Raw genomic sequence first — 21,991 nt, 5'->3', positions numbered from 1 at the left:
CAGGTGAGCAAACTGAACATGTTCTTATTCCCATTAAACAGATGGGCAACCACGGAAAGGTTGATCAGCTCAAGGTTACACAGCTAATAAATGACAGTATAAGGACTCAAATCCAGGCAGTCTGAGTCTAGAGCTAGTGCTTTCAACCCCAATGCTGTCATCTGGGGCTCAATTGAGCTTGGATGGTCCAAGATGCTGTCATGCATGTTTGGCAGTTAGCTGGGGCTGTTGGCTACGGCCTCCTCCTCCATTTGGTCTTTCCAGCAGGATACATCAGACTTCTTTATGCAGCAGTTGGATTCCAAAAGGTAAATGTCTTCGAGGCAATTTTTCCATGTGGAAAATTACCTTGATGCAATGGCAGCCTCCATGTATACACCTACAGGTCACGAAATAGATAGGCTTATAGGCCAAATTAAGAAGCTTAAATCACATTATCTGGTGGTTCTAAAACGTATCCTCAAAGGTTTTGGCATTACTCCTATTAAGATGTGGGGTTTATATCCCTTTCCCTTGAATATGGGCTGGCCCTAGGGGTTGGCTTATAGCCAGTAGAATACAGTGGAAGTGATACTGTGTGACTTCCAAGGATAGGTCAGAAAACGCCACAAGCCTGCTTCTTTTCAGACATTCACTCTGGGGAAAGCCAGCTGCCTGGTGAGAAGATCACCATGCTGGAGTGGCTGTGTGAAAGTGCTCTGGTTCTCAGCCCCATTTGAGCTACCAGTCAGCCATGTGAGTGAGCCATCTTAGCTATTCAGCCCAGCTGAACTTTCAAATGACAGCAGTTGTGTTGAAATCTGATTGATACTACATAAACGACTCCAATAAAATAACTGTCCAAGTAAGTTCTTCCCAAATTTCTGAGCCTCAAAATTAAGAGCAAAATAAATTGGCTAATTAAACTACTAAGTTTTGGCATAATGTGTCTACCCAAAGAGCAGCAATAATAACCAGAAGAGTTTACCAACCAACATAAAACAGAGTGAGAAGCAAGGGGAAAGAGATAGGGTAGATTAATAAGCTTAGGATAGGCTGAAGGACCATAGCACCTAAATTCTGTTTTATGAAATGTTCTCATGTCTTATCCCTCTCCACCATCCAGTCTTCTCAGCACATAGTGTGGCTACAAGGACCGGACTGGAGAGTAAGTAAGGTGACTCAACAGACTGAAGGGGCCTGGGCTCAACATATGTCTGTTCTGTTACAGAGCTGAGGGGCAAGTGTGTCTGGTTATAATGGTAGCTGGCATTAGTTGGCTTTGTAGCTGGGGGTTTATCTGCTTTTCTTGGGAAGAGATTACATGAGGCCATAATAGCGTTACAATGGGTGTTACCAGTAGGTGTGCAATTTAGGGATGACATGGCTGTCAATCTGAAGATAGTATGATCTGTACCTTATTATTACTTAAAAGTTCACTTTATCTTTCTGCCTCTATCTAAAGCAGCATTTTCATTTGTTCCATCCTTTTTATCTATGTTCAACCCATATCCATTCATTCTATGTGTAACCTTTCTCATAAGTGACTTGCTTCTACATTTTAGTTTCTCTTGTTTTATAATAGAATTAAATATTCTATAGTAATATAGCAAAAGCATTACAGCAACCCCCAATGAGCAAACATGTATCATATCACGTTTATGATGTCCTCCTATTTATTGACCAAAACAAGTCAAATAGCCAAGCCCACAGTCAATGTAGAGGTGGACTACACAACGGAGCGGATAATAGAAGGTGTAGTTCATTGGGGATCACTACTATAACAATCTAATACTAACACATAGTTAGTAGATGGTTGATCCAGGGATCGAACTTTCCGCAGTCTGTCTCTGGAGTCTACACACTAAACTACTATTCTGGAGGTGGTTGGGAATGGGTTCTTACTGAAGAACTTTTTTCAAACCTCACTTCCCAGGCCTGGGGCCTGTGATCCACCCCAGTGAATCAGAATATCTTGGGGGTAGGAAATTGTGGGGGGATGGGGTGGTACTCCCATGAGCCTGAGACTGAAATAACTCTGCAGAGTATTCCAGTGCACACTAGGGAATGAAGGGGGTTTCAAAGACAAGGAAGATATACTTTATGCACTCAAAAAGCTTTCATTACCACAGAGAGCATTCTTAGTTGTTGTTATTACATCACAGAGGCATCACCTTGGAATTGAAAAAAGAAGCGATTCCTTTCCATGTTTAAGAGACATCAGTGTTTCTCAAGCTTTCGTGTGTGTTATTACTGGAGGGCTTGTTAAAACCCACATGACTGGGTCCAATACCTACGTTCTGATTCAGGAGGTGTGAAGTGGGGTCCACTATTTCTCATGTCTAAGAAGCTCTGGGACACACTTTGAGAACCAGAGTTAGAGAAGTAGGAGGCTTTAGTGGTAACAATCCTCCATTATTCAGTTTAATATTCTACTTACATGTAGCACATTTACTACCTACAAGTTTCTGGGCTGAGTGCAGCACTGTTTATGATAAGGATGGGATTTAGATCTTGATTACGCTCGAGCAGATTTATTAAGTGGATTTATTCTCTAAGGGTGCCTAAGCGTCATTAGACAGGTTCAGATAAAGCAGAGATCTCCTCCCTTAGAAGAGATTAGGGACAGCTTAATGAAGTAGAAGACCTTTCACCTGGGCCTTGAAAGATGCCTAGGACCTGGATCAGGGGAAATCGTGGACAATCAAATTATTCTTCCCGCTTTAGCACAGAGACAAAAAAATCACAAGCAACCACTAGGAAAGGTCTATGACATTCTTGCCTCTGCCTCTAGCATTAACAATTTGCATGCCAGCTGCTGGAATCTGAACGGGGAGGACTGTTCTCCTGTCAAGGGCTCAGTCTCAGATCTTCCTTGGGCAGGGGTGGAACGGGCTTCGCTTTCTCTTTGGGGCGCCCAGAGCGACTGCATTAGAGCCGGCCTGCTCGGCCGAAGCGGCGGTGGGCGCTGACTTGGCGAAGGGCGCAGCTGGGGCGCTTCGTTCTGGAGCAGAGCGCCGTGATCCCGTCGGGGCTGGGGTGGCAGCGCAGCTCTCCGCCTGTCCAGAGCGGGGCCGCACGCCGGGGCACCTTTCAGAACAAGCTCCAGATGTGGGCTTGGCCCCAGGTTGGGGGCCGGGTGGCAGCTGTACTACCCTGGCGGGCGAGGGGTCCGGAGTTCGTTTTCCCTATTCCGATCTGTAGATTTAACGCCAGCACAGGGTGGCGCACCCTACCTCCTTCCACCTTCACGCACCAGCGCGGGAGGGGACGCGTGTGCGCGCTCCTCCCCTAGGAGGGAGGGCGGCCCGAGAGCCTGCAGACTGCGCCTGCGCAGCCTCGCTCACACACCTCCCCCCCCCCCCGCACCTCCTTCCCCTTTCGCCCCGCCCCGTTCCCACTTCTGCTGCCGCTAGGGGTAGCGGCGGCGGCGGCGGCTGCGGCTCGGGAGCGCGGCTGCTTTGAGGGCTCGGGAACCTTACAGAGTGGGGACGTGGGGAGGCTAGAGGGTGAGAAAGCTGGCGGGAGAGTAGGGCGGCGCTGGAGGAGGGCGGTGCGTGGCTGACTCATCCTCTGGAAGATCAGACTGACAGAGACACACACTAGCCCGCCCCGCCCGCCCGCGCCGCTCCACCTCAGCCGGGAGGCGCCCGCCCGCACCGACCGCCCGCCCTCTCCGGGCGCTGTCCGGGCCCGGCCGTCTCAGAGAAAGTTTTTCCCATCGGAGGGGCGGGAGCCGCCGCGGGCCTTTTGGAAAGGAAGTGGGGACGGAACAGGAGGCGAGAGCCGCGCGGGCCCGCGGAGTGCATGGTGCCCGGCGCCTCGGCTGCCTGGCAGGAGGACCTCGGGGCGGGGTCGAGCTGAGCCCAGCTCCTTCTCGCCTCAGCCGCGCCAGAAACCGCCTTCCCGGACGGCCGCGGGGGTCCCAGCTCCTCAGCTCGCCATGTCCCGGCTGCTGCCGCTGCTGAGGAGCCGGACCGCGCGCAGCCTGAGGTCGGGCCCGGCCGCCGCCGCCGCGCCCCGCCCGCCGTCCTGGTGCTGCTGCGGGCGGGGGCTGCTAGCGCTCGCGCCCCCCGGCTGCTTGCCGGGCGGCCCCAGGCGGCTGGGCACGCACCCCAAGAAGGAGCCCATGGAGGCGCTGAACACGGCGCAGGGCGCGCGCGACTTCATCTACAGCTTGCACTCCACGGAGAGGAGCTGCCTGCTCAAAGAGCTGCACCGCTTCGAGTCTATTGCCATTGCCCAAGGTAAGGGGGGCAGGTGGGGGGCGAGCCCGGGGGCCCCGACGCCCTCCTCTCCTCGCCAGCCCACCGGGAGCCCTCTGCGGCCCTGGATCTTGGACCCCCGCCGCCGCCCCCCTTCCGCCCCCCTCGCCTGTCTGGCCCTACGCCTGGGACGGCTGGGGGCGGGGAGACTTTCCGCCGCCCGAGTTTCCCCCGGGCAGGTAGGACGGGCGCGGGTCGTGCCAGGCAGCCGAGGCCAGCGCTAGCTACTTCCTCCCCAGCCTCAGAATCCGGAGCCTCGGCCTAAAATGCCAGTTAACGCTGTTGGGATTGTGTTTTGATTTGCCCCGTGCCTCCCCTCCCCAGCCCTCCTGTCCCTTAGCCCTTGCTGCTTTCTTGCGAGCGTGCACCCGTGCAGGTGGCATGCTGTGCCTGCTCCGAGAAAGTGCTGCAAACCCGCCTGGCAGGAAGAAACTTTTTGAACGGTTATCAAATGAAGACGTATGGGTGGGTAGCCAAAAGAAGGGGTGTAGCTTCGAAAGTCAGGGATGCTCATAGCTGCTTGTTTCCACACATGTCTGATTGCGTTAATTTCAGCAGCCAAAGGAAACATTTTCTCCAGAAATGGAAAGACAGATTCAAGTTAAACTCCAGTTTTGGTTTTTCCCAGAGGTTGAAAGAATGAAATAAATAAGGAGGTATATTTTTTGGAAATCTGTGGCTCTGTAGTAAAAGTCAGACTGATGCTCAAAAGTAATTTGGAATGATGAAAGCAAAACGATTTTTAAACTAGCATGTTAAAATAGGATATTTCTAAAAGGAGTCCAGAATGGGGTAGGTCAGAATTTGAGTCTAGGTGAAAAAGCTAAAAGTTCAGAAAATAAAAAGGATGAAAGGAGCAAACGACTAAAATGGATGTCTTAAAATATTTCTGCCACTTAAATACAGTTATGTAAACAAAACACATTGCTTCAGTTTGTATTACATTCTGATGTGTTTGAAAGTTTTAAAAAAGTTTACTCTCCTCTCTAAACTTGGTAGGTACATAAACATCTCATAGATTCCAAAGTGTAGAGCACATTGATTCGGATCATGCCATTTGATTTGCCAGACTTGAAAGTATATCTTTAGCTGATGTGCAGGAATGGAGGAAAGAATTATCTACCTCATGTAAGCAGGACGTTACCTGTACTACTTCAGAAACTTGTTTTAGTTGTGGCTTTTAATCAGATTTTTTCCCCCTCAGTTCAGGAAATTGTGGACCAATTTATAGTGGATGATTGATTCCAGACATTGTTTACCCACAGTGCTTTTACAGGAAAATGTAACATCCGATCAATTCCGTTATTCAATGTGTAATCATGATGTTATATGCAATCATAATGAAACACTAGCACATTTGTAATCTATGTGTGCACTCAGTATGCAGTTTAAAAATAGTCAATTCTGAAAATATGCTCGTTGGAAAAATAATATAGTCAGTCATGTACTAGAACATTAACTTTTGAATCTTTCTGCACTGACAAGACTATTTGAACACACATTTTACCTTTTCCAAGTAATTTCTTGGAAATTCTGCATTGTCAACAAGTTACAAGATTGGAGGGCCCTATGAATATAGTTTTGTGGCAGTTCTTGAAAAACATGTCCTGCAAGGTGACTGAATAATTTTTTTCTCATACATTATTATTTTTTACATGCCAGCAGTATTGCAGTAGCAATGCTACATTTCCTAATAAAGATAATATTTTTAAATTTAACGTGGTTTTAAATATTCTGAAAAGGACCTAAGCACTTTAGTCAATGGAGATCATTAGCATCAATTAAACTTAGTTATGTTACTAATATGAGAGAGAAATTAGTAATTTAAATTGTCTTCTTTGCTCAGGAGAAACAGTCAAGGATATTTGAAACAATGGTTAGTCAGATGCTTATCTCTCCTCTTTATATGCTAAAGAACATCAAAGTTTAAATCAGCTATTTTTGCTGATGTGGATGACGAAATGATTGTCCTATGAATCAAATGACACAGATGCTGCTGCTTTGTTAGTGTATGTAGTCTTGGTGTTCACTTACTGTTTTCAGTATCAATACATATAGTTATGGAGATAACTAGAATCATCACTTAGGAAATTACCTTATTCATTAATCATTAAGGTAAAAGGGATTTTATTATGTTGGGAATGCATACAGCTTATTCCATTGCTGAATTCAACACTTTTTTTCCAGCCAGATAAATGAAAAACTCCCATGTTTTCTTTTATTGTTGCTTTTTGAATAATGTTTTGAAGTACTCAACCAATGTATTGTGTGTGTGTACTAAGTGTACTTTCTAACAAAATTAATTCTATTAAAAGGGCTATTTCTTGCCATAGGCAATCTTGTGTGTCTTTGGAAAGGGTGCTTGTATAAACTAATGAAGTGTTTTGGGTTTGGTATGGAAATGTTACTGAAAAAATATCATCCATGCTTTGATATGGCAGTGGAATCTGCTGTTGAAATTTGGCACATTTGCCCTTATCTTTCTTATATGTTTATCAGTAGGCATGTGATATAATCTGTGATGAGATAAAGCTTTGGAATCAGTTCGTAATAGATAAGGCAGACCTTGTGGGATATCTTATCATAGTTAAATAGAATATTGTGATTTTTAAAATTACAAACCAATTTCTTTCCCAATTTAAAAAAAAGTTGAGGTTGCGCCTTCAATTTACCTGCTCAGCCTGATCTCTCTTCTTCCAGAAACAGACCATATTCTGCTGATAAAGCATTATTCATGTTTTTACAAGTAGTACTGGCAGGCTGACATTATTACACTGGCCTTTCAATGTTAGCCAAAATTTTTAAAACAGATTTTCTTCCCAATTTTTGTAATTAATATTTCCATTTATAATTATTTTTTAAAGCTTTTAAAATATAGCAATTTGGTATTGAAAGATAGACAGTGCTCATTGTATTAGTTATCCCTTGCGGTATAACAAATTATCCTAAAACACGGTGGCTTAAAACAAGCATGTATTAACTCATAATTTCTGAGGCTCAGGAATGCTATAGAATCTTAGTTGAGTATTTCTGGCCCAGGATCTTAAGAAGTTGAAATCAAGCTCTCAGCTGGGGTGGCATCATCTGAAGTCTTAACTGGGGCTGGAGGATCCATTTCCAAGAAGTCTCATTCACATGGCTGTTGGCTGGATGTCTCAATTCCCTCCCATGTGGTCCTCCACAGGGCTGCCTGAGTATTCTCATGACATGGCAGTGGGTTTCCTCTAGAGCAAGTGATGAGAGAGCGAGAGAGCAAGAGAGAGCGAGTGTGTTTGCAAGACAGCACCTGTGGGCACCTAAGCTGGAAGCCACAGACTTTTATAACACAGTCTTAGTAGAGACAGCCCATCTCTTTTGTCCTCACACATTGTGGGAGAGTACTACAGAAGGTGTGAATACAAGGGAGTGGGAATCATCGGGAGTACATCTTTGAGGCTGGCTTCCACACTTATTTAAGGTGGTGTAATTAATGCTCATCAGAGAGTTACACAGAGAGACAAGAACTGGCTATTGGAGAGGTACAATGAGAGATATGTTTTGAAAAAAGGAGCCTCTTAGGGAATATTTTTGTTATAATATGTATACTATAAGCCACAGACTTTTAAAACGCAGTCTTCGAAGTGACAGTCCATCTCTTTTGTCCTGACACATTGTGGGAGATTACTACACAAGGTGTGAATACAAGGGAGTGGGAATGATCGGAGGTGCATCTTTGAGGTTGGCTTCCACATTATTTAAGGTGGTGTAATTAATGCTCATCAGAGAGTTTACACAGAGAGACAAGAACTGGCTATTGGAGAGGTACAATGAGAGATATGTTTTGAAAAAGGGAGCCTCTTAGGGAATATTTTTGTTATAATATGTATACTTAAGATATTTAAAAAATGAGATTCTTTTTACATATAGCAAATAAAAGATGTATTGAGGTGAACAGAGCAGTTTTTCTATCAATGTTACGTCTTAATTAGCTTGCATTTTTTTGATTACTCTATATGAGTGGTAATTGTGTGCTTTTGACATTTTTTACCATTTATCTACGTCCGTATACATTAACCAAATAATTCTAAACTTTAATCTTGTAGTCCCCCATTTTTTGTGATTGTTTAAGGTAGGGTGAAGAGCTTTGTTTTGAGAACTTGCCATATAGCATAAGAGGACTTTGACAAAATGAAAGACTGGAAGATAAAGAGCTTATACTAAATTGAGTATCTAGAACACTTAAAAATAAATTAGGCTTTCTTATGGAATCCCTGTTCACTAGAGATCTTGAACCTTTAACAAGATTATCCTTATTTTTTTTCAGCCCATTGCTCAGGATTATGTGAGAAAATAGAAATTCTTTTCTTAAATTTTTTTTTATTTTTTGAGACAGAGTCTCACTCTGTTGCCCAGGGTGGAGTGCAGTGGTGCGATCTCGGCTCAGTGCAACTCCGTCTCCCAGGTTCAAGCGATTCTCCTGCCTCAGCCTCCTGAGAAGCTGGGATTACAGACATGCACCACTGTGACTGGCTAAGTTTTGTATTTTTAGTAGAGGTGGGGTTTTACCATGTTGGCCAGGTTCATCTCGAACTCCTGACCTCAGGTGATCCACCGAGCTTAGCCTTCCAAAGTGCCCGGGATTACAGTTGTGAGCACCGTGCCTAGCCTAAATATAAATTATTTTAAGCTATGAGCCTCTGGAATGGATTGGGAATAGTTTGCTTTTGTCCAATAAGAAAAAGGGCAAGAAAAACATTTTATACTGCAAATAAAGATACGTGAATAAAGATATTTGAGTGCCTTTGTTGAGATAGTAAAAAGGAATAAGGGAAGTATAGCCACACCTAGGCCCGGCAAGAGGGGAAGAACAAGGACGTGGATAAGAAGTATGAATTGAGGCAAGAGGAGTGAGAGATCTCTGATGAGCCATGGGCTTCTATAAGTTGAGTTAGGCTCAGTTAAATGAAGCTTTGCTACAATCAGTTATTTTACCAATATGGAAAGAACCTAATTACAGTAGTATATTTCAGCAAGCTTAATTCTGAGTTCTTTAGAGTTTTGGGGTATGTTGGAATGGTCTTATTACTAGGGATTACTGCCAGTAGAAGACAGATAATCAAGTAATCAAGTAAAGTTTTTTTTTTCCATTATGAAAGGCATATATGCTGTTTAACAGTGTTTAATCATCACTTACATATAACATGTCCAGAGTTACATGTGACTTCAAATAACAACCCTTCTATCATAGCTCATGATTTTGTGGATCAAGAATATAGGCAGTTGCAGGTACAGAGTTCATAGGAAATAAAAAAATAAAATTGAAAAAAAAAGGATATAGGCAGGGCTCAGCTGGATGCTGTTTCTTATGGTATCTATGGAGGTCATTACATAAACTTTGGCTGGCTGATGGTCTGGTCAGAAGGTCCAACATCGGTTTGTTTATGTGTCTGGCACTTTGGTGGATGGCTGGAGGGCTGGCCTCAACTGGAACTGTTGACCCAAGGAGATGGATGTGGCCTCACCAGCATGACAATGTTAGCATGGTTGTAATACTTAGGTCAGGGATCCCAGAGAAAATGTTCCAAGGGGGCTGGGTAGAAGCTGTAAGACTTTGTATTAGTTTTCTTTCTCTTTTTTGAGACGGAGTCTCGTGCTGTCACTCAGTCTGGAGTGCAGTGGTGTGATCTTGGCTCACTGCAACCTCTGCCTCCTGGGTTCAAGCGATTCTCCTGCTTCAGCCTCCCTGAGTAGCTGAGACTACAGGCACACACCACCACACTTGGCTAATTTTTGTATTTTTAGTAGAGGTGGGGTTTTGCCAGGTTGGCCAGGCTGGTCTTGAACTCCTGACCTCAAGCAATCCTCCTGCCTCGGCCTCCCAAAGTGCTGAGATTACAGGCGTGAACCTCCACGCCCGGCCTGTATTAGTTTTCTATTGCTGCTGTAACACCACAAATACAGTGGCATAAAACAACATATTCTCTTAGAGTTGTCAAAGTCCAAAGTCCAAAATAAGTCTTAAAGGACTAAAATCAAAGTGTCAGCAAGGCTCTGTCCTTCTAGAGACTCCAGGGCAGAATGTGTTCTTTGCTTCTTTCATCTTTTGGGATTCCTTGGTTCCTGGACACATCACTAAAATCTCTGCTCCCTCATTGACCTTTTTGCCTCCCTATTATAAGAACCCTCATGATTATATTTAGGTTTTACCTGGATAATCCAGGATAATCTCACTCTCTCAAAATCCTTAATTTAATTACACTTGCAAAATTCTTTTTGCCATATAATGTAACATATATACAGGTTAGGGAATTAGAATGTGGGATATCTTTGGGGGCCATTATTCATCCTACCACAGACTTGTTATGACCTAGCTTTTGAAGTTCCAGAACATTATTTCTGCTGCATGTAATGGTCAAGCAAGTCACTAAAACCAGTTCAGATTCAAGGGAAGGGAAATTAAAAGGAGGACAGAAAGGTGATTCCTTATCAGACTCTTCACCTCTCTATTAAATAAACTTTTGGGTAATTGTTTTCCTTGATTGTGTTGTGTCTTCACTTCTAAATTCTTGACTAAATTCTAAATATTAGAAATTTGGGAAATATGGCTTCCAGGTAAGTCAAACACTTATATGTATAGTTTAATTTATCAGTAATTAATTTGCTGTTTTTCACCTTAATAGTCATTTATTGCCTATTTTTTTATTTGTGACAAATTTTTATGATCAAATTTGTGGATAGGAAAATTGAAGTAATATAAAGTCAGCAATTTATAGGGTCATCCAGAGGGTCAGGTGGAACTACAGATCATGATCTTGAAAGTTTGAGATGATGTGATATTTTGCCATTATTAGTGGAGATTGTTTTCATTTTTCTAAAAATAGTGATGAGTTTGCATAACCACACTCTTGTCTGGTTTCCTTTGGTGTGTTTGGGTATAAAATAACTTGAACAAATAGGGACTAAATCCTTGAGTGTAGATTTTATTAGCATCTTGCCCAAGTCATCTGAATTAGTTAGTATGTAGCTTTACAGGACTCTGGCCTTGTCTTTGACTCACAGGTTTATGTCTGCTTTAAGTAAAGGAAAACACATAAAAACAAGTAGTTATATATTAAAATTACCTCAGACAGACAATAAGAGGTAAGAGTAAATAAGAGGTTCTTGTAGATAAAAGACTGTAGGTAACAAAATCATTTATCCTAAGCTCTGAGACATTTACTTTGATTGCTTTTGATGATAAAATATTTGAACATATTGCATTTTTTATCTGCCTTAGTAAAAATATAATGAGCATAATTTAGCTTCTACCAGATGTCGGAGTCCTTATATACTATATTTTAATACAATAAGTTTCTTTGAGGTTACTTCTATTTGTAGACATGCTAATCATTACACCAAATGCCTCCAGAACACTGCTGTTTCAGTTGGCATGCTTTTTAGACTCTGTCATAGTGGTAGTGAAATGTGTTGGGCTTAGTCTGCCCCTCCCTCCTCCTCAGTGCTCTCAGACTTTTCTACTCTATTCTCATTCATTCCTTGTAGTTATGGTAAACTCTTTTCTGCTGTGTAAGGAGGTCTGCTTCGTGACATCCTGTTATTGTTTCTAAAGTCTGATTTTACTTCTGCCAATTGTCACTCTTCCATTGTGTTTAATTTTCTTCTTTTTCCTGTCTTTTTACTTCCTCCCTTTGCTTTTCAGCAGGGTTTAATCTTGATAGACATTTCAAGGATCACTGTTCTCTTTTGTGTTTTCAGCTAACTAGTTGCATCTGTCACATTATTGATTTTTGACTCTAGCTCTTGTACTAAAGATCTTTCTTTGATAATATCCCTCATAATAGGTTTTATAGTAGATTCTACTGCAAAGGCTATGGTTGCACAACAAAATCCTTTACATTCTCTTACTAAAGTTGTACTAGATAATAGAATTGCTCTAGATTACCTACTGGCTAAATGGGGAAGAATCTGTGCAGTTGTTGATACTTCTTGTTTTACATGGATGACTGCGTCAGGTATTATGGAGATTCAGTTGTAGGGGATTAATGAACAGGCTGCTTGGTTGAAAATGCATCAGAATTAAGCAGTTAACTGTGGAAATGACTTAAAATGGTCATGGTTAAAGACAAAATTGACAAGAAAATTTGGTTATTTCTGTGGCCTACAATAATTAATTTAAAATAATCACCATAATTAGGACTGATAACATACCAAGACACACCAGAATTTTAGGAGGCTTATACAATTTTGGACTATATATTAGTAACATATCCATAAACTGTAACTCAAAGAAGATTAAACATCATTTCTTATTTGACAATACTTCCCATGTAATTTAACTTACCAGATAAGCTTGTTTCTTATCTCTCTCTTGGATGCTGCAAGGACCCTCTGTGTAACGTCCCAAAGTTAGTTTGAGGTCAAAAGACTTAACTTTCAATTTGAAATTTGATTTTGGAAGTGCATCAAATTTGTCAAAGATTTAAAGCACTTAATCAAAATAGGATCAAAGATCACTGTAAAATAATTGTCATACCTTTAGCCAAAGTGGTAATTAAAAGGTTTTTAAAAGCAAAACCATTTATTCTTCGTTAGAGGATTGACTCTATTTTCCACACAATCAGAAATCCTAATAAAGATAGCATGAGATGGAATCTGTCTCTCCTCTCCCCTCTTTCTTTTTTTGCAGTTTACTTAAAAGGTAAACAAACACATTTACTCTTTCTTTCTTCTTAATACTACACAAAATTCTTGTTCAAAAGAGAAAACCAAATTTTACTTTTGTATTAGTATATTACCAATACTAAAACTACAGCTAATTTTATTAAAAGCTTATAAACAAATTGGATTTTCATAAACCTTTTATAATCTCTTAGCATTTTTTCTATTTTTTTTTTTTTTTTTGAGACAAGAATCTTGCTCTATCACCAAGGCTGGAGTGCAATAGCATGATCTTGGCTCACTGCAACCTCCGCCTCCTGGGCTCAAGCGATTCTTATGACTAAGCCTCCTGAGTAGCTGGTACTACAGGCGTACACCACCATGCCTGGCTGATTTTTGTATTTTTAGTAGAGACAGGGTTTCGCTATGTTGGCCAGGCTTGTGTTGAACTCCTGACCTCAAGTGAACCACCTGTCTCTGCCTCCCAAAGTTCTGGGATTACAGGCATGAGCCACTGCGCCCAGCCAATTTTTTCTATTCTCTTTCTTTTTCCACCTTGCTATATTAATTTAGTTTTATCTGTATCTTTTAAAAAATTCCTTCATTTTGAAACAACCTTCAAATATCTTCTAAACTAGATAGATGAAATTATTTTTTCTCAGCAAATACACATTTTCATGCTTTTTACAACTTTCCTTATCAAAAACATATCTTGGCCTGGCACGGTGGCTCACGCCTGTAATCCCAGCACTTTGGGAGGCCGAGGCGGGTGGATCACCTGAGGTCAGGAGTTTAAGACCAGCCTGGTCAACATGGTGAAACCCCGAATCTACTAAAAGTACAAAAAATTAGCTGAGCGTGGTGATGGGTGCCTGTAATCCTAGCTGCTTGGGAAGCTGAGGCAGGAGAGGTGCTTGAACCCAGGAGGCAGAGGTTGCAGTGAGCCGAGATCCTGTCGTTGCACTCCAGCCTGGGCTGTAAGAGCGAAACTCCATCTCAAAACACCCTCCAAAAAACCGACAAAAAAAAATCTTGCTTTTTAAAAATTATTTATTTATTTTTTATTTTTTTGAGATGGAGTCTTGCTCTGTTGCCCAGGCTGCAGTGCCGTGGCGCGATCTCCACTCACTGCAACCTCTGCCTCCTGGGTTCAAGCAATTCTCCTGCCTCAGCCTGCCGAGTAGCTGGGATTACAGGTGCATGCCACCATTCCCGGCTAATTTTTGTATTTTTGTAATAGAGACGGGGTTTCACCTTGTTGGCCAGACTGGTCTCGAACTCCTGACCTCAAGTGATTCACCCGCCTCTGCTCCCAAAGTGCTGGGATCACAGGTGTGAGCCACCGTGCCCGGCCCAAAATCTTGCTTTTTTTTAAACACTCTATATACAGACTTGTTTCCTCTTATATCTAGTAGTTTTAATTACATATATTAACTACAGGATTTTTTTTTTTTTTTTTTTTTTGAGAGAGAGTTTCGCTCTTGTTGCCTAGGCTGGAGTGCAATGGCGCAATCTCGGCTCACCGCAACCTCTGCCTCCCTGGCTCAAGCCATTCTCCTGCCTCAGCCTCCGGAGTAGCTGGGATTACAGGCGCCCACCACCACGCCCAGCTTATTTTTTGTATTTTTAGTAGAGACAGGGTCTCGCCATGTTGGCCAGGCTGGTCTTGAATTCCTGACCTTGAGTGACCTACCCGCCTCGGCTCCCAAAGTGCTGGGACTACAGGTGTGAGCCACTGTGCCCGGCCTACAGTTTTAACTCTTAGTAGCCTTAATGTCTAGCGAAAACCTGTGAAGTAGTCTTGAACTGTTTTTTATCAGTATTTGTAAATGAAAACCATTTTGCATTTTTTTAGAAAGATGTTTTCTCCATTTTTTTGTTTATTAACAGATCTAAGTATATTTAGCCTTTCTGTGCCATATGAATGAATTATATATAACTGACAATTCAGAAGCCAGTCCTATTTAATTTTACTAACAATTTAAAAACTAGTTTTATTTATCAAATATTAACACATAGACACACAGAAGCAGATCTTACAGCTTTCATAAATAATTTTCATTTGCTGGCTTTTAAATAATTTTTTCCCCCATTCTACTACCAATCTTCCAATTATCTGTTTCATTGCCCTAAGCAATTGTTAGCTGGGCAACCCTGAATTTGCATTTTCAAAGGGATGGCTCTTAGATGAAACAAGGTAGAAAATTTATATCTCCAAAGCACAGAGCTGAGATTTCAGGCCTAAATAATTAATTGTATAATCATTTGCCCAAACCAAGGAAGAAGGTTGTTGGTAAAGGCCCAGCTAAGGCAAGAGAGCCAGGAAAAGCACCTTAAACAAAGGTTAGATTTGTTTTGTGAATTCAAACCAATGGTAAGAGTTTCTAGTGACTCAGTTCTCCCTCTCTTCCTGGTGCACAGAGGCAGACACCCTTACAAATGGAGATTTTTTTTTTTTTTTTTTTGTGACAGAGTCTCCCTCTGTCACCTAGGCTGGAGTGCAGTGGTGAGATTTAGGCTCACTGCAACCTCTGCCTCCTGGGTTCAAGCGACTCTCCTGCCTCAGCATCCTGAGTAGCTGGGGCTGCAGGCGCGCGCCACCATGCCTGGCTAATTTTTTGCATTTTTAGTAGAGACTGAGTTTCACCATGTTAGGCAGGATGGTCTTGATCTCCTGACCTCGTGATCTGCCTGCCTCGACCTCCCAAAGTGCTGGGATTACAGGCGTGTGCCACTGCGCCTGGCCGAGATTTTTTTTTTTATAGATGTAAATTTCTTTTTCAGAAGAGTTTCAAAATAGCCAGCTAAATGCCAGAAAGGTATGTCTTGAAGACTTATTTAGTTGAATAGGCAGTCTTTTTAACTTAGCTACTGTTTCCTAGCTGAAATTATTGAGTTTAGGGTGAAGGCCATTAAGGAAAAGGGCAAAGAAAGCATTCTCTGTGCCTAGACTCAATATGATAGCTCTGAAAAAGAAGCAAGGCTACTTTACCTGAGGTCCTAACTTTTATAAACACTTTATCTAGGATAGCTTTCTTTTAGCCTTTAGTGTGGTATAATAACTAGGCCAAAAGGTTAGCAGATTTAATTTTTGTTATCAATTAGTTGTTTAAGCTTTTTATTTGCCCTTTATAGTCTTTTTCCTTTTTTTTTTTTTTTGAAACAGAGTCTTGCTCTGTTGTCCAGACTGTAGTGCAGTGGTGTGATCTCAGCTCGCTGCAGCTTCTGCCTCCCAGGTTCAAGCCTCCCTTGTGCTTCAGCCTTTTGAGTAGCTGGGATCACAGGCGTGTACTACCATGCCTAGCTAATTTTTATATTTTTAGTGTAGATGAGGGTTCACCATGTTGGCCAGGCTGGTCTTGAATTCCTGGCTTCAAGGGATCTGCCCGCCATGGTCTCCCAATGTGCTGGCATTACAGGCATGATCTTATAGTCTTTAAAAAGAGGCAATAAAAATGTTGAAATCTTTTTTAGAAACTTCTGCACATCAATAGGCATCGTTGGATGAGACTAATTGAGGATTCCTCACTTTCAAATGTACTGAATTACCTTTAGGAAGATTTTGTTATCTCTTTAAGTGTTTGCTGCTTCCAGGCTTAATATTTATACATGTATAGGTAGGCATAGCCGGAAGGTGGAGTACTCAGTTCTTCAGAAATTAAGGATCTCATCTATTTGGCTTTGGCTCTTGGATCACCTTGATCAATTTAAACAGTGATTTTTCCCTACGTAAGGGTGAACGAAAAAGAAACGAATGGGGTAGAACACAAAAATTCCTCTGAATTTCCAAAAGCCAAAGCTTGCATCCCCGGCAGTGTTGCCATTTACTACCAGTTTCTGTCTGACCCAGTCAGACATCTGAGGCCTCTAACTGGATCCAGGCCAGTTAATGATTAGATCCAATTCTGTCCTGGACCCAGTCCAGTTTCTGTCACAACTTCCAAATTCAGTTCAGATAAAAAAAATTGCTCAAACTCAGATAGCTCAAAACATACATCCATGGAGCTTTGGAATCCTAGAGAGAAGCACCCCATTTGCTGCGAGAGAGCAGTAGACACAATGGATCCTGTGGGTACCTCACTTGGCCGCTTGTTTCTGGGGGTTGCTGGGAGCTCGACTTTGGATCACACTTCTGACACCATCTGTTAAGGGAAAACTTGAGACAAATTTAACAGAGTTTATTTGAGCAAAGAATGATTTATGAGTTGGGCAGCCCCTGAACCAGAATAGATTCAGAGCCACTCTGGTGTTGTTGCATGGTCAGAGAGGATTTACGGATGGAAAAAGGAAAGTGACTTATGGAAAATGCAAGTGAGGTGCAGAAGCAGGCAGATTGGTTGCACCTTGACATATGCCTTATTTGAATGTGGTTTGAACAGTTTGCTACCTATGAATGCATTGGAGTATGGCTGCTGTGATTGGCTGAGACTCGGCTATTTGTTACAAGAGTAGATTATGACCTGTTTACATATCTGCTTGGGTTATAGTTCATTATGTATATGGAGAAACCTTCAGGCTTAAAATATGTAAGGAGGCAGCATTAGGCTAAACTTAATTTAAAAACACCATGTTCACTACCATTACTTACCAATTATTGAATACTTGTTGTGTGCCAGACATAATGAGCTGAGTTTTTATGTGATTATTTTGTTTACTTCTCTTGGAGGGAGAAGGAATTATCTCTATTTTATAGATGAATATACTGATGCTAAGATTAGCTTGCCCCAAATCCTTCAACCAGTGTGTCAGAGTAGAGTCAATAACAGCTTTGGCTGGGCACAGTGGCTCATGCCTGTAATCCCAGCATTTTGGGAGGCCAAGGTGGATGGATCACCTGAAGTCAGGAGTTCGAGACCAGCCTGGCTAACATGGCGAAACCGTGTCTCTACTGAAAATACAAAAACTAGCTGGGCGTGGTGGCAGGTGCCTGTAATCCAAGCTACTCAGGAGGCTGAGGCAGGAGAATCATTTGAACCTGGGAGGCGGAGGTTGCAGTGAGCTGAGATCATGCCATTGCACTCCAGCCTAGGCAATAAGGGTGAAACTCCATCTCAAAAAAAAAAAAAAAAAAGATAAAAAAGTAAAAATATATTTAAAAAAAAGGTTTGTCTGACTCCAACCTCTCTTCCTACTTACTACTTACTGCCCCTCTCTGGATACTTATACCCAGGATTTTAAACACATGGGGAAAATAACACCTCATGGTCAATAAAAGTTTAATTTTTAAACTAACTGGATGTACTGGTAACATATCTTAGTCTCCTGTATCTCCTGTGTGTTTGCATAATATGCACCATTCAATACAAAAGCAAATATGGTATTCTTACTTTGAAAATAAGGGGAATCAATGTGCAAAAAAGTTAATATATAGTGTGAAAAGTTTGGAAAAGTCAGAAAGCTAGTATTTAGGATTTGTAACTCATAAATCTCTAACCTTTAGTTTTCCTTTAGATTTTGGAAGATTTTTTATATTTGTTTTCAAAATGAATTCCTAACTCGAATGACTTTTTAAAACAAAATCTAACATTTAACCTATAGGAAAGCTCTCCAGACTTTGAGTTCATTTTCAGCTTTACTGGGTATTGTGAGATAACTATATAAAGATATTTAGTAATTAATTGTATATATCAACTCTGGAGCTCCAGAGTAAGAGTCAAGTTTGGGACTTCTACCCATATAGGTAGTAATTAGGGCTAGGCAGTATAAATGGAGTGATAGGAGAAGATCCCAGGAGAAAATGCTGAAAAACACCAGTGTTTATTGGAAGAGAACAGGAAGAAGAACAAGAACTAGAAAGAGAGAGAGGAGTAATGTCCAGAGAGACAGGAAAAAAAAAAAAAAAAAAAAGATATCCTAGAAGCTAAGGGTGGAAGAGGCATTTCAAGAAAGAGGGAATAAGACCAGGAACGGTGGCTCACACCTGTAATCCCATCACTTTGGGAGGACGAGTTGGGAGGATTGTTTGAGTTCAGGAGTTTGAGACCAGCCTGGACAACATGGTAAAACCCCGTCTCTACTAAAAATACAAAAATTAGCTGGGTGTGATGGTGCAAGCCTATGGTCCCACCTACTTGGGAGGCTGAGGTGGGAAGAACACTATAGCCTGGGAAGCAGAGGTTGCAGTGAGCTGAGATCACGCCATTACACTCCAGCCTGTGTGACAGAATGAGACACTGTCTCAAAAAAATAAAAATAAAAAAAGAAAGAGTGATCTGATGCTTTAGATAGGTCAAGTAAGAGGAATATTGGGGCTGAGGTGTGTGTGTGGTCCATTAGATTTAATAACGTGAAAGAGATTGATGTCTTTGTCAGAGCAGTTTTAATGATAGCTATGTGAGGAGAAGCCAGATTTTAGTTGGCTGAGAAGGGAGTATCAATAAGGAAGGATTCAACTTTCTGAAGGAAACTTTGGATGTGAAAGGGACATGTTGGGCAATAGCTTGATTTTATCTGAGGTCATCTCTTTACTCATAAGTCAGAAATGTGAATTTACTTTAAGTATATGTTACCGGTGTAGAGAGAAAAGGAAAACTCCTTTGCCTTCTGAAGATTCACTGACAGAAGGCAGATTAATAAGAGAAATGGCCTACAAATTTATTGGCATGCATGGGGGAAAATCACAGAGTGATTACCCGCTATCCTAATGGGGCCCACATACTTATATAGCCTTATTTAAGAAGGGAGGGGAGAGATGGGTAAAATAGGTATGTATTAGGCCATTCTTATGCTGTTATAAAGAAATAACCCGAGACTGGGTAATTTATTAAAAAAAGGTTTAATTGGTTCACCGCTCAGATTAAGGATTGACTCGTAGAGATTGGGAGAAGGATCCAGGTAGAGTTTCATGTTCTTCCTACAATACTGCTATTCCCCTCCTTCAGGTTTCTACTACAATGGGCACTTTCTTAGGGCTTTCTTATCTTTTTTGTGTGTATCTGGTGTGATTTCTAGCAACAGAACCTGCAAGAAGGTGTGGACTCCCCCAGTTTATGCATACCCTAGTAGCTTCATACTGCCTCAAAATCTCCCACTCTGCCTTCACCTGTTCGCCTACTATTTAGCTGTACCCTTCTTATGGTGTCCAGTTGCAGCTATTCTAAGTAAGCGAGTACTAACATCCTGTCTGTCCTTGCAGGTGCCTGCCCCTCTTTTGATTTAGGGCCAGTTGATTGCTCTGTGACTTCAGTTCTCTTATGGTTTAGAAATAAGCCATCAATTTGAATTGAATTTGACTGTGTTTCATTATAAAGGTGGGATGAAGCCCCTATGTTATATCACACAGTGAAAACTAGACCCCTCCTTCCCAAATTTTAATTTGCATACATCATCTGGGAATCTTATTGAAATGCAAATTGTGTTTCATTAGGTTTGAAGTGGGGCCTGAGATTCTGCATTTCTAACACATTCCCAGGGATTTCAGTGCTACAGGTCCAGGGACCATATTTTGAATAGCAAGGTTACAGAAAGTATTTTTGTTTTTAAGATAGGAAAGAGTTGAAGACATGTAGATAATAGCTTCAGGCATGCTTGAATTGTGAAAGAAAATAGGCAAACGTGATAATGATAATATAAGATGTGGTACATTTTGTGAACTGGCTGAATTTTATGTGCATGAGAAAGATCTTCTGGTTTAAAAAACATCCTAGAATTTTTTTTTTTTCTGCTCAAAGGGACTTCTTAATGACAATTTGAAAAAAGGTGAATTGTTAACCCTGATTTTGTAGCTATGCAACAATCACATTTGAGAAATAAATGCCGTGTAAGAGATGTATTCTTTTTGCCTATCTTCTTTTACTTCCCATTATTACCTGGAATACACTGTCCATTGGTTAGTCTAATTTCTTTATTGAACTGTGACCTCCATCATACTTTTTTCTTTTCTGCTTTTCTTCATGTTGTTCTCCTGTGTTTTTCCCACCGAATTTTTTTATTCCTTTTTACATTTTGAAACAGTCTTAAATTTACAGAAGAGTTTCAAGTATGGCACAACAAACTTTTTTTCTCCTCTCCTAAATCATTGGATAATAAGTTTCTGATATGATGCCCTATCATTCCTCTCACAGATTGAGTTCCTTGGCAAGCAGTTTCTGAGACAAAGGTTAACATGCAAGTAGTTGATTGAGTAGTGTGCTGGTGAAATCCTCACCTTGGGAAGGGAAGGGAAAGAAGCAGGCTTGGGCAGAGGTAGAAGTAAAGGTGTAATATAGTTTCAGTGGAAGCCTCAGCTAACACCGTAGGGAGTTTTGGAGATGGGATGACACTTTTGTGTTGTCTCGAGTTGGGCAAAAGGGTTGGGCCTCTGCTTCTGTGAAAACAAGCTATTAGATGTGGAGTGCCCTGGGCAGGGTGCAGATCCCTGAGTGAGGCAGCATTCTTCAGCTGTGTTGGTCCCCCAAGATGACTGATTGTTGAGGGCTGTCTATTATCAGGACTTCTGGCAGCTAAGGATCAGATTATGTACCACATTGTCCACTGCAATGAGAGTACTGTGGTATGGATTTCCTATAAACAAGAACATTGCCCTGGATAGCCACAATATAACATGGGTACTTTACTACCATCTAATACTCTGATGTAATTCAAATTCCACCAATTATCTCAGTAATTCTTTAGAGCAAAAAGATTCAGATCAGAATTGTGTGTTGCATTTAGTTGTTACCTATTTTTAATTTCCATCCATCTGGAACAGTTCCTTAGTCTTCCCCTTGAGTTGCATTGATCTTGACACTTTTGGGGATTACAGACCAGTTTTTCTGTAGCATGTCTTTGGGTTTTTTGTAGCACGTCTTTGAGAGAAACCAATTTGGTTTCTCTCTTTCCTCATGAATATATTTCAGTTATGCATCTTTGACAGGAGTATCACAGGATTGATGTTATATTCTTTTTCATCCTGTCATTTGGCCCATGATTTCAGTTTGTCCTTGGTGATGTTAACTTTGGACGTTTGACTAACATGGTATCTATCTGACTTATGCACTCTAAAGTTACTGTTTTCCTTTTTATAATTTATAAGTCTTTTGTGAAGTGATACTTTGAGTCTATGAAATATCCCATTCCTCATCATTCATTTTAGCAATTTATATCAATATATTCTATACAGTAGATTATAA

The 21,991-nt window shown here is 41.4% G+C and overlaps 1 protein-coding gene across 4 annotated transcripts in view; it reads left to right on the top strand.

The window, feature by feature from the left end:
* The first annotated feature begins 3,378 nt into the window (after window positions 1-3,378).
* TMEM65 (transmembrane protein 65) overlaps window positions 3,379-21,991 on the top strand; it is a 66,168-nt gene continuing 47,555 nt past the window's right edge. Inside the window, exon 1 of one of the 4 annotated variants that reach the window (XM_016959833.4) lies at window positions 3,379-4,226. In XM_016959833.4, the coding sequence (XP_016815322.1) occupies window positions 3,923-4,226 (304 nt within the window). In that variant the 5' untranslated portion in view covers window positions 3,379-3,922. The remainder of the gene's footprint in view (window positions 4,227-21,991) is intronic. The other 3 variants (XM_016959834.4, XM_016959832.4, XM_024345270.3) reach the window with 3 other exon arrangements.

Source organism: Pan troglodytes, chromosome 7 (genome assembly GCF_028858775.2).
Source record: "Pan troglodytes isolate AG18354 chromosome 7, NHGRI_mPanTro3-v2.0_pri, whole genome shotgun sequence".
Lineage (NCBI taxonomy): Eukaryota > Metazoa > Chordata > Mammalia > Primates > Hominidae > Pan > Pan troglodytes.
This window is presented reverse-complemented; position numbering and strand designations above follow the sequence as displayed.